The sequence below is a fragment of the Rhinatrema bivittatum genome, chromosome 10, assembly GCF_901001135.1.
Source record: "Rhinatrema bivittatum chromosome 10, aRhiBiv1.1, whole genome shotgun sequence".
In the NCBI taxonomy this organism is placed as follows: Eukaryota; Metazoa; Chordata; class Amphibia; order Gymnophiona; family Rhinatrematidae; genus Rhinatrema; species Rhinatrema bivittatum.
In genome coordinates this window covers 43,157,247-43,170,221 of record NC_042624.1, presented here as the reverse complement: position 1 = coordinate 43,170,221, position 12,975 = coordinate 43,157,247, and the positions used below count along the sequence as shown (strand labels likewise).

Here is a 12,975-nt window from a genome sequence, read left to right as displayed (position 1 = left end):
TTCTGTATTTAAATGAGGCCCGGTGGTAAAAACAGGCAAAAGGAGGCGCTAGGGACACTAGCGCGTCCCTAGCACCTCCTTTTGGACCGGAGCAGCGGCTGTCAGCGGGTTTGACAGCAGACGCTCAATTTTGCCGGCATCTGTTCTTGAGCCCGCTGACAGTCACTGGCTCGGAAACTGGACGCTGGCAAAATTGAGCGTCCGGTTTTCGACCCGACAGCCATGGGCCGACTTCAAAATTTTTTTTTTTAATTTGTTTACTTTTTTTACCCTTCGGGACCTCCGACTTAATATCGCCATAATATTAAGTCGGAGGGTGCACAGAAAAGCAGTTTTTACTGCTTTTCTGTGCACTTTCCCGGTGCCTGAAGAAATTAGCGCCTACCTTTTGGGTAGGCGCTAATTTCTCAAAGCAAAATGTGCGGCTTCGCTGCACATTTTGTTTTCTGAATCGCGCGGGAATACCTAATAGAGCCATCAACATGCATTTGCATGTTGCGGGGGCTATTAGGTTCGCGGGATTGGAAGCACATTTTCGGCCCCTTACTAAATAAGGTGTAACGCTAGTGCGTCAAACGTGCGTCCAATGGCGGGTTAACAGTACGCTCAGTGCGGTCCATTTATGACTAAGAGTACATTATGATTCTTTGCGAAGTGAACAGTGGGAGTCTAGAATGGATCTTATGCTGACAGGCCTGAGTTGTCATCGATGTGAGTATGTCTGTTCTTGGCCATGGGATGAGGCCTGGCACCATGATTCCCTGGTTTATCATAGACCTTGTAGGGGAAGAAGGAGAAAAAGAATGCAACATGTTTATTGATTTTTGGTGTAAAAAAAAAAAAAAAAAATTAACTGTGGGTTAAACATTCTACAGTGCACAATATATAATTTTTTAAAAATTTTAACCTAAAAATGAGCCTTCATAATGTCAGCAGTAGCATCGCATCAAAACATATGTCCTTAAATATCCCTTCCTGTTTATACCCCAGATCAGTCCAGACTCCTGGGTTTTGTTTCCCTGCCAGCAGACTGAGACAGAGAAGAAAAGCTTTACTGATACTCTTTAATCTAGAGGTACCACCTGCAGTCCCTCTATTTCTCTGTCTCCAGCAGATGGTAGAGGCCTGCAGTCTTGAATTAAAAAAAAATAAAATGGGTTTCTTTCAGGAGCTTCCTCTTAGTGGGTTGTTAGATCCCTGGTGGGGGCCATCCCCCTTGGTTGAGGTAAATGAGCAGGGGGGGTTGGTGACCCTTAGTGCTGTCTTATCCCTGGACAGAGGAGGCCTTAATGCAGGAGGATTCGGGGGATTCTCAGACCTTTTCCTCAGATTTTGTGTTAGGCTCTGTAGAGAAGTATCTGGTTAGAAAAGCAGGGGAGAAGTGCCCTCATACCCAGAGTCAACTACAAGGTGACTCAAGTCCTGCAAAAAGACATGGTCCAACATCCGGAGGGTGCTTGACTGGGCAGCGAGATGCCCCATGGAGAACTCTAAAGACTCCAGGACTCTGAAGTTGATGGTCCACTGGATGGGTCTCTGGGGGTAAGGTTCCCTCAGGCCTTTTTGAATTGGGATATGGAAGCAGTGCTGGTGACTGAAGAAGACAGCTCTAAAGTGGTCTGTGGTTTTGCAGAGAAGAGTTGTGGCCCACATATGCTTAAAGCTAGGCTTCAAACTTTCTCAGGTGAAGTCGGACCAGGAAAGGATGTACCCCGTCAAGGTTGGCTTGAGAGGTCCGGCTAAGGCTTTCCCTTCCACAAGTCTGTAAAGCAGCTAGTCAGTGGAACACCCCTGAGATTGTGGCGAAGTTGTACCCATTACTGTAGGAGACACTCAAGCTTTTGATACTGCCGAAGGTAGACCAAGAAAACCATCGTTCCAGTGACAGGGTTTGCTGGCACTGTAAGATGTACAGGACCAGAAGCTGGAAGTTCACCTCGATAATTTTTAAGGTTCTGCTTTGGGTATTTGGGCTATGACATGCAGCACTTTTATGCAGGGAACTTATTTGTGCTGGGTTGAACAGTTGCAGGTGAAGGAGATGTTGTCATAATCTTCACAAAGCAGGCAGAGCGCTTGGAGACAGTGGTGGCTTATGTGGCAGATGTCTTGTATGACTTGATTAGGATGTCTTCCACAGTTAGGATTTCAGCAGTTTCAGCCAGGTGGCTGCTCTGGTTAACAAACTGATCTGTAGATGTTTGGTCAAAGTCACAGGTAGGGGCCCTACCGATCTAAGGCATGTCCAAGGAGGATTTCGTGCAGCTGGTGAAGAATCTGGGAGAGTCCAAGGGACATATATTGCTGCAGGACAAGCCAAAGGACGGAAAGAAATCCTTTCTCACCCGTTCGTGTTTTAGAGACTGTAGATCATATCAGCAGAACAGAGGCCTTTTGTCAGTACAGAAGCAAAGCTTGGTGGGACCTAGTTCTTTCAAGGTGGGTGATAGACTATTTTAAATACCTCTGGTTCATGAACCTGGGGAGCTAAGTCTTCACAATGAATTAAGGCTGGTCCACTCTTCTCTTGGGAGGCAATTGACCCACTTTTACTAAGAGTAGAATTTCTGGAGATTGGATCATATTTTGTTCTTTGGAATGGGCCAAGAAAGGGGGTGCAGGGCATCCAAGGCTACTATTGCAAGATGGCTGAAGGACGCGATTAGCTCAGCGTATATTTGTAAAGACGTAAGGTGCTGGATATGCATTGAAAGTGAAGTATCAGGCTTATTTGGTTTGGGGTAGTAACTGCCATAAAAAGCAAGCTACTCCCTGCTTTTTTTTTTTATGTGGGAAAAAAAAATTTGCATTCACAAAAAAGCAGGGAGTAGCTTGCTTTTTATGGCAGTTACTACCCCAAACCAAATAAGCCTGATACTTCACTTTCAATGCATATCCAGCATAGCTCTCTGCTTCAATGGCAGGGGCGAAAGTCTGACACTTCAAGCCTAGTGGTTAGAGCAGTGGACTATGAACCAGGAGACCAGGGTTCAAGTCCTGCTGTCGCTCCTTGTGACCTTGGGCAAGTCACTTTACCTTCCATTGCCTCAGGTGCAAAACAGATTGTAAGCCCTCTGGGGATAGAGAAATACCTACAGTACCTGAATGTAAACCGATGTGATATCTCGATTGAGATCGAATGTTGGTATATAAAAATAATAAATAAATATCCAGCATAGCTCTTTGCTTCAACGGCAGGGGAGAAAGTCTGACACTTCAAGCATATCCAGCATAGCTCTCTGCTTCAACGGCAGGGGAGAAAGTCTGACACTTCAAGCATATCTAGCATAGCTCTCTGCTTCAACGGCAGGGGAGAAAGTCTGACACTTCAAGCATATCCAGCATAGCTCTCTGCTTCAATGGCAGGGGGAATGAAGAAAAGTGGATCTATATACAGACAACCAACAAGGATTGAATTACATAGTCTGGGTAAACAAATAAGCATGGGTGTAGCTTGCTTATTGCGGCGGTTACTACCCCTAACTAATTAAGCTAGATATTTCACTTAGATGAAGCTCCAACACTGCTCTCTACATTAATGGTGGGGGTGGAAGGGAAATAGAACCAAAAGGTTACTAAGAGCCGAGAGAAACAGATAAGTATGAGAAAAAAAAAAGTGCGAAACTTGCTGGGCAGACTGGATGGGCCGTTTGGTCTTCTTCTGCCGTCATTTCTATGTTTCTATGTGTCAAAGGGTCTAAGGGCTCCCTTGACTTGGGCGCAGGCACCTCATGGGCCAAGTATCCAGCCAGTTTCTTCACAATAAATGTCAGGTGGTTACTTGGAAGTCATTACGAAATTGAATGACTATGGAGTCATTCAATTTCGCCTTAGAGTGAAATTGAAGTTTCATTGTAAACCGATATGATTTGTACTTTTATAGGAATGTCAGTATAGAAAAAAATAAAAATAAATAAAAATTACACTTTCTCCATACATTACCTGTTGGATGTCTGGGATCCAGACTCTGAGGGGTTTGAAGAGAGTGTATTGCAAGTGGGGCTATTACGTTCCCACCAAGCATAGAAGAGCTTGGGTACATTCCAGGAGTCTGGACTGATCTGGGGTATGAACAGGAAGGGAAAATTTGGTTCTTACCTGCTCATTTTCGTTCCTGGAATATCACATATCAGTCCATATGCCCACCCATTCAGTAAAGCCCACTCGTCATGACAGTTTGGTTACATGATCTTCAGCTTAATTTTGTTGGAACGCGTTTTCCATAGAGGCGCTACCTCCCTTCTGCTCATTGAAAGGGGTTGAGAGTTTCCATTATTGTTCGTTATTCTCATCTTGGCTTAGGTACAAGTCATACTGAAGGATTGCAGATGGCAGTCTAGATTAAGTAACAGGGTCAGTAAAGCTTTTCTTTATCGCCATGTTGCTGGCAGGGAGGCAAAACTCAGGAGTCTGGAATGATCTGTGGAATTCCAGGAACGAAAATTAGCAGGTAAACATTTTTCCTATACTGCTGAAAAAACTAAATCATAGCCCAAATAGTCCAATGTTGCTTACTTTTAAAAATACAAATTTTGTAATGTGAAATGAAAAAAAGAGCCCAAAACAAAGCATATCCTTGTATCACCTGACACTTGCTTTTCGCCATCCATTCTGTCTGCTATGTGGGCTCAGCTCAACTTATGCTGCCATAAATTTCTTTCCTCCAAAGCTGATGGGCTGCAATAGGACAAAGGTCCAAAAAATTTGTTTTTTAAATCGCATGACCATTTGCCACCAATCGGAAGGGACTACCATTCATAAAAACTGAGATTGTTTTGTGATAATCCGTTTTCCCTGTACGTACCAGGATCAGTCCAGACTGCTGGGTTGTGCCTCCCCTCCAGCAGATGGAGTCAGAGAAAAGCTGAAAGGCACCCCCTAGATATACCAGTGTGCCACCTGCGATCCCTCAGTATTTTCTCTGACTCCAGCAGATTGAAAGGCATAACCTGCGGTCCTGATCTACTTCTCCTAAATTGGTTATCCAGGTTTTTTTCACCTTAGTGATATCCTATCTGACTAGATCAATTAGTAAAGTTACTTGTGTGGTGTTAGTTCAGATTGTTTGCGGTTGTTATAAATTTTTTTGTGTTAAGCGCAGAGAGAAACAGGGGCGGCAGGCTTAGTAGGGCATTGCCCTCACGCCAAATTTTTCCCGGAATTGTGGTTATCCGTGGCATTAGGGGAGAGTTTACCGGTGGGCCGGTCACCCTCCCCACACAACAGAAAGTTTCCAGAGTTGTCTCTGAAGGGGGCTCTAAGCGCAGCGTGTAAAAAAAAAAAAAAAAAAAAAAGGACCTAGCTGGCAAGGAACCTCGTAAGACCTGTTGGGGACAGGCAGGGTGTATCCATCGCAGCCCCAGCCCGAGGCATCCGGAGGGGGTGGCCTTGTCACCCGGCGTGCTTTGCTGAGGGAAGCCGTGTAGCTGATTTTCGCGCGCTTTTTGTTTCTGGCTGCGTGGTTCCCGGCTCGTCCATGTCTCGCTCTTCGGCCTGTACGGCCTGCGAGGGGGCGGGGACGCGACTCTCCCGGGAGGGTCTCAGCTCCCAATGCCTTCCCGGGGGCGAGGGACCCTTCCGGGGGTCGTGCGCTGCCCGCAGTGTGTCTTCGTCGCGGCGTCGGGGAGTGCTCGGAGTTCGGGCCATAGCCCCGCCTCCCTTGCAGAAGGAGGCGGCGGCCATCTTGGCAGCGCTGCCGACAGCAGGCACAGCGTCGGAGCAGGACGAGTCTCCTCCTTCCTCCCCCGGGGGCTTTGAGCACACACAGTTCGGGGGATTTGGGTGTCCCTCGACCCCCCCCCCCCCCCCCCAAAGACCTGCGGGGGCCGCCTTGAAGAGGCCTGCCCCGTTCTCCTCACAGTTTGTGCTATTAATGCACAAGGCCTTTTTAGAGGCTGAGGCAGGCTGTGAGGTGGAGGGCCCCTCACCACCTAAAATACCCAGGACTCCGGATCGGGGTTTGGTGGGGATGCACGGCCCAAGGCCCCTGGGAGGCGCGGGAGTACCAGAGCCCCGGGAGGCCGATCCGGAGGTTCCGGATCTTGATGAGGGGGGCAGTTCGGAGCGTCAGGAGACCGTGGAGGGGGACGACCCCCAAATTCTCCAGTTATTTGGTAAAGATGAGCTACGCTTCTTGATACCGCAGGTGTTAAAGGAACTGGATCTCGTGGTCCCACACCAGGAAGGGGATACGTCTATGGGGTATGTAGCTCTGGCGGGACTCCGAGACCCCCCGCCTACTTTCCCCTTCCATCCCAAGTTACTCCAGATTGTCTCTAAGGAGTGGGATTCCCCGGAAGCTTCCTTGCGGGTTAGCAGGGCTATGGACAAGTGGTACCCCCAGCCTGCGAAGTCCTTGGACCTTCTCAAATCGCCCACTGTGGATTCGGCGGTTACGGCCGTGATTAAACATACCACAATACCTGTGACAGGAGGTATAGCACTAAAGGATCTTCAGGACCATAAGTTGGAGATCGTGTTGAAGCGCATCTTTGAGGTTGCGGCGTTGGGAGTCCGAGCTGCGGCCTGTAGCAGGATGGTGCAGCGAGCCACTCTTCGCTGGATTCAGCAATTGTTAACTACTCAGGATTTACCTCCGGGCGAGGCAGAGCAGGCCAACTGTGTTAAGGCGGTGGTCGCTTATACAGTGGACGCCTTATGATCTGCTGCGGACTTCGGCCCGAGTGATGTCATCCGCCGTCTCCGCCAGGAGGCTACTTTGGCTGCGCCGGTGGGCGGCGGATGCGACCTCCAAGTCACAGCTGGGATCTTTCCCTTTCAAAGGAAAATTGTTATTTGGGGAAGAACTGGACCAGCTCATCAAGGACTTGGGCGACAACAAGGTTTATAAACTGCCTGAAGATAAGCCCCGGCAATCACGACCTTTTGGGAATTCCAGGGGTCGCTTCCGGGGTCAGCGGCGATTTCATATGGGGGGAGTGAGAGTTCCCTCCCTCGGAGACAGCAGGCATCAAGAGCGCAATCTTGGACCTCTTCCTTTCGGGGTAGAAGGCCTCAGCGGTCCGGAACCTCACAGGCATTTGCCCCCAACAAATCTCCACAATGAAGGCGCGCAGACCCATTCCTCCATCCCGCGCATCGGGGGTCGGCTAGCCCTTTTTCGGGAGGAATGGGTCAAGATAACGTCGGATCAGTGGGTCCTCGAAGTGGTAAGTCACGGTTACGCGTTGGATTTTGCTCGTCTGCTCTGGGAGTTATTTCTGGCATTGCCATGCGGTCCTCCGGAACAGCAGCGGGTTATTGCTCAGACGTTCGACCGGTTACAAACGCTGGGAGCGGTGCTCCCAGTTCCGCGGAGCGAACAGCGAACCGGCCGGTATTCCATATACTTCATGGTACCAAAGAAGGAAGGCACGTTCCGGCCAATCCTGGATTTAAAGCGGGTCAACAAGACCTTACGCGTTCCCCGTTTTCGCATGGAGACGCTCAGGTCTGTTGCGGCCGTCCACAAGGGAGAATTTTTGGCTTCTTTGGATCTGACCGAGGCGTATCTCCACATTGGAATCCGGGAGTCTCGCCAAAGGTACCTGAGGTTCATGGTGTTAGGGAAACACTTTCAGTTTTGCACCCTCCCGTTCGGGCTGGCAACGGCCCGAAGGGTGTTTACCAAGGTTCTCGTGGTCGTCGCCGCTTCGTTACGGTGTCAGGGTATACTGGTACATCCTTATCTCGACGATTGGCTGATCCGAGCAAAGTCAGAGACGTTATGCAAGCGAGCGGTCCATTTGGTAGTAGAGCAGCTACAGGCGTTAGGTTGGGTAATCAACTTTCCGAAGAGTCGGCTGCAACCGACGCAGCAACTGGAGTTTTTGGGAGCCCGATTCGACACTGCCGTCGGCAAGGTGTTCCTGCCACATCAGCGAATGGTCAATTTAATGATGCAAGTGAGAAACCTGTTGGGGCTTCCATTACTCACGGCCTGGGATTATTTGCAGGTCATTGGTCATATGGCTTCGACTCTGGAGATGGTACCGTGGGCTTTTGCGCATATGCATCCTTTACAGAGAGCGCTTCTTTCTCGTTGGGATCACAAGTCCGAGGGGCTGTATGTCAGTCCCGAGCGGTACAGGGGACGTGGTCTGCACGTCAAGCCACTTGGTCCATCAATCGTCTGGAGACCCGGGCGGTCCGCCTGGCCTTACGTCGGCTCCTCCCGTTGGTTCGCAGTCGGGCGGTGCGAGTTCTATCGGACAACGCGACCACAGTGGCATACATAAACCGGCAAGGAGGCACAAGAAGTCGGCAGGTGGCGGACGAAGCGTCCTTGTTGATGAGCTGGGCGGAAAGGCATCCAGCCCGCATCGCGGCCACCCATATAGCAGGGGTGGAAAATGTTCAAGCGGATTATCTCAGTCGGCAGCACCTAGATCCGGGAGAATGGGAGCTCTCGGCCGAGGCGATGGGCCTCATAACTCAGCGTTGGGGGTTTCCGTGCTTAGACTTGATGGCAACTCGTCTAAATGCAAAGGCAGTGCGTTTCTTCAGCCGCAGGCGGGAGCACGGCTCAGTGGGGATGGATGCGCTGGTTCTTCTGTGGCCTCGTCACATCCTCCTTTACATGATTCCTCCATGGCCCCTAGTGGGAAAGGTGTTGCGGCGCATAGAATCCCATCATGGTCTGGTGATTCTAGTGGCCCCGGAATGGCCGAGACGCCCGTGGTTCGCGGATCTCGTCAATCTGGCAGTGGACGGACCTCTGCGGTTAGGGCACCTTCCACATCTGCTGCGCCAGGGTCCAGTATTTTTCGATCAAGCGGATCGCTTTTGTCTGGCAGCTTGGCTTATTGAGCAGAGGCAGTTGAGGAAGAAAGGGTATACCGAAGAGGTTATTACTACTCTACTTCAAGCACGTAGATCCTAGACTACGCTCACTTATGCCAGGGTGTGGAAGGTCTTTGACTCGTGGTGCGACAACTTAAGGATTTCACCGCGTCAGTCTTCGGTAGGACATATCCTTACTTTCTTGCAGGCCGGTCTGAAGAAGGGTCTGGCCTATAGTTCTCTTCGGGTGCAAGTGGCGGCTCTAGGTTGTTTGAGTGGCAAGGTGGCCGGTGTCTCCTTGGCATCACACCCAGATATTGCTAGTTTCTTGCGTGGAGTTCGGAATTTAAGTCCTCCTGTGAGATGCCCCTGTCCATCCTGGAGTCTGAACTTGGTCGTTAGTGGTCTTTGCACGGCCCCCTTTGAGCCTATGAAGCAGGCATCATTAAGAACATAAGAAATTGCCATGCTGGGTCAGACCAAGGGTCCATCAAGCCCAGCATCCTGTTTCCAACAGAGGCCAAAACCAGAAACCTGGCAATTAACCAAACACTAAGAAGATCCCATGCTACTGATGCAATTAATTCCATTGCGGGATTTGACTCTCAAGGCTATCTTTCTAGAACCTGGCAATTACCCAAACACTAAGAAGATCCCATGCTACTGATGCAATTAATTCCATTGCGGGATTTGACTCTCGAGGCTATCTTTCTAGTGGCCATTGCGTCAGCGCGTAGGGTGTCGGAGCTGCAGGCGCTTTCGTGCAGGGAGCCCTTCTTACGCATTTCGGATTCCGGTGTATCCTTGCACACGGTTCCTTCATTCTTACCTAAGGTGGTATCTGCCTTTCATGATAATCAGACTGTGGAATTGCCTTCCATTTCAGAGGAGGAACTTCATTCTCCGCAAGGTCGAGATCTGAGGCGTTTGGACGTCCGTCGTATACTGTTGCAGTACTTAGAGGTGACTAACAAGTTTCGGAGATCGGATCACCTGTTTGTGTTGTGGAATGGCCCGAGGAAGGGCCTTCAGGCGTCCAAGACTACTATTGCTCGTTGGCTAAAGTCCGCTATCGCTTCCACGTACATCAGCTGTGGTAAGTCTGTATCTGATGGGCTGAAGGCCCATTCTCTGCGTTCGCAGGCAGCTTCGTGGGCTGAAAGCCAGTTGGTTTCTTGCCAGGAGATTTGCAGGGCAGCCACCTGGAAATCCTTGCATACCTTTGCGAGGCACTATCGCTTGGATGTTCGTGACCCATCGGCTGAGGCTTTTGGGAGCAGCGTCATTCGAGCGGGACTCTCGGGGTACCCACTCCATTTAAGGCAGCTCGGGCACATCCCAGCAGTCTGGACTGATCCTGGTACATACAGGAAAAGGAAAATTAGTTTCTTACCTGATAATTTTCGTTCCTGTAGTACTAAGGATCAGTCCAGACGCCCGATCTCAGCAAGGTTCAGTTCAGAGAGCCCGCTCGTGTTCTAATGTCTTCTTACAGTTGATATTTTTTCCAGGTCTGTCCTACTGCACAGTCTACGGTAAGTCGTTCTGCGGTTATTGCTGGTTTACATTTTCATTTTCATAGTGTTGCAGGTTGTTTTTGTGGTTGTTTGTCAATGTTCTGTTACTTCTTGGTCTAGTCAGTGGAGGTACTGATAACAGGGGGGGATGGTTTCCTTCTTTGATATCAAATATACTGAGGGATCGCAGGTAGCACACTGGTATATCTAGGGGGTGCCTTTCAGCTTTTCTCTGACTCCATCTGCTGGAGGGGAGGCACAACCCAGCAGTCTGGACTGATCCTTGGTACTACAGGAACGAAAATTATCAGGTAAGAAACTAATTTTCCTGTATCATCCATATGTTATCAAAAATGATTACGATCATGCACAGTTGGAACAATGATTCTCTCCCATATCTAATGATCTATGGTGTACAGTAGAATATTTTCCCCAAGGTTGGATTTTGCAGTAGTTGCTTGAAGGTAGGATCATTGGGTTTTGTCTTTTTGGTGTTTTTGTTTTTTTTGTATTTGAGTGTTGTAGACAATTTATATAATTTGTATGTAACTTTGAGTACCATCATGTTTTGTCAGATCTGCTGCTGTTGTGTACTCTAATTGGTATGCAAATATTTCAGGTGCATAAACTGCAAGAACAGTTGGATACAACAATTCAGAAACTAGAAGAAAGCAAGCAGCTGCTGATAACGAATGAAAATGGTAGGGTTGTTATTTAGTATTCTCTTGTAGATGTTTAGAAACTGGTTCAACTCTCCGGAGGTCATGAACTCATTTGAATGTACATTATTGTGCAGCCTTTAGGGTTCAGAGTACATCTGTGGTATTGTCTGAGCTGAGACCAGTAAATGCAGTGAGGAGCATGGCTAGCATTTGTTTATTATAAACCAGTATACTTTTTTCTCACAGGACAAGCAGGATGGTTGTCCTCACAAATGGGTGACATCGAGGATGGAGCCCACCACGGAAAACTTCTGTCAAAGTTTAAACAGAACTTTGACTGGCCCCTACTGGGCATGCCCAGCAAGGCACTGACCCTGCAGCCAGCAGGGGTCTCCCTTCAGTCTTCTTTTTTTCTGCGCAGCAGTTGCCACGCGGTGAAAGGAGCTCTCTTACCACGTTCCTGACAGGAATTCGGTATTTTTCTTTCCGAAGAAAATTTGCCCCTCAGGGGTCTCCCTTCGACAAATTTTTGTCACCTCCGCGGAAACCGGTAAGTTTTTGCCTTTTTTCTTCGACTACCGTCGAATTTGGCCCTTGAGGCCTGTTGGCAATTACCGAGCCCGCGACTAAATTTGGCCTTAAGCCATGGCGACGGGGTTCCGTCGATGGCCGGATTGTACCCGGACTATGTCAATCACAGACCCCCATAGGGTTTGTGTTTGGGTAGTGAGCATGATGTCCTGACTTGCACCAAATGTGCCCTAATGACACCTAAGGGTCGCAAAGCCAGGATGGAGAAGATGGGGCTCCTCTTCCATGCACCCACCCCAACGCCATCGATAGCATCGACGTCATCGGAACCGGCACCGTCGAAGTTGCACCACCATCGTCAACCCTCCGGTGACCGTCCACCATCGATGACTTCTCGGCCGTCGACTCCTGTCCCCTCCCCGGATGAGCGAGGAGACCGGAAGGACAAGCATCGCCATCGATGGCACAAGTCTCGGCCTGTCGAGGATCCACAGTCATCGACCTCTGAACAAGCCGAGCCACCGACTAAGAGGCCTCGTTCAGACTTGGCACCGTCCACGTCTCGTTCGCAGGCATCGAGGAAACCCTCACCCTCTCGGGGTGTGGGAGCCGTGATCCCACCGGTTACGGTGGTCCCTCCGGCTCTGCCTCAGCCTCCCTCTCCCGTCGAGCCGGGTATTGTTACCCTTGGTCTCCGGGCAGAACTGGACCGGCTGGTCCAGGAGGCCATCGAGAAAGCGATGCAAAGATTCCAACCTCCATTGGCACAGTCTCCGGCACCGATTCCGGCACCGCCACCGGCATCGACCCCGGCACCGACTCCGCCACCGAGGAAGGAACCGACCACCGAACCTTTGGTGGAAGCGCTGGCACCGCTACTACAACGTATGGAGGCACTTGTTCATGCCCTTCCATCGATGATTCCAGTAGCACCGACAGCGCCATCGTCTCCGACTGGATTTTCATCGGCGGGAGAAACACCGTTCCTGATTCCCCCTTCCGGGGTGGTCCCATCGGTGCCTTCTCGAATATCTCCACCGATTTATCCTTTGGCTCCATCGGTTCCAAGACCGGCACCGACTCCATCGGCAGCACCGAAACCCTCGATGCCGTTCCCAGTACCGATTGTACCACCGGTTCCTCCAAGGTTTCCTTCGATGCCTTCGGATCCTCAACCAGGTCCATCGGGGCTTCAACCCCCAAGTGATCCCTATGATACCTGGGGTGATGATACATCTTCTGACACAGATTTACCATCACCGCCTTCTCCTACAGAGAGTAGAAAAAGATCTCCTCCAGAGGATCTCTCCTTTATTAATTTTGTAAAGGAGATGTCCGAAATTGTACCTTTTCAGCTGCAATCTGAGACCGATGACAGACACCAGATGATGGAACTGCTTCAATTTTTGGACGCTCCAAAAATCATCGCTTCCATCCCCATTCACCAGGTGTTTCTCGATCTCTTAAAGAAAAACTGGGAATCT

General features: G+C 49.8%; 1 protein-coding gene across 4 annotated transcripts in view; it reads left to right on the top strand.

Moving 5' to 3' along the window:
* SASS6 (SAS-6 centriolar assembly protein) overlaps positions 1-12,975 on the top strand; it is a 180,795-nt gene that overhangs the window by 71,836 nt on the left and 95,984 nt on the right. For all 4 annotated transcript variants that reach the window (XM_029617431.1, XM_029617430.1, XM_029617433.1 and 1 more), the window contains exon 12: positions 10,918-10,999. In XM_029617431.1, coding sequence (XP_029473291.1) covers positions 10,918-10,999 — 82 coding nt within the window. The remainder of the gene's footprint in view (positions 1-10,917; positions 11,000-12,975) is intronic.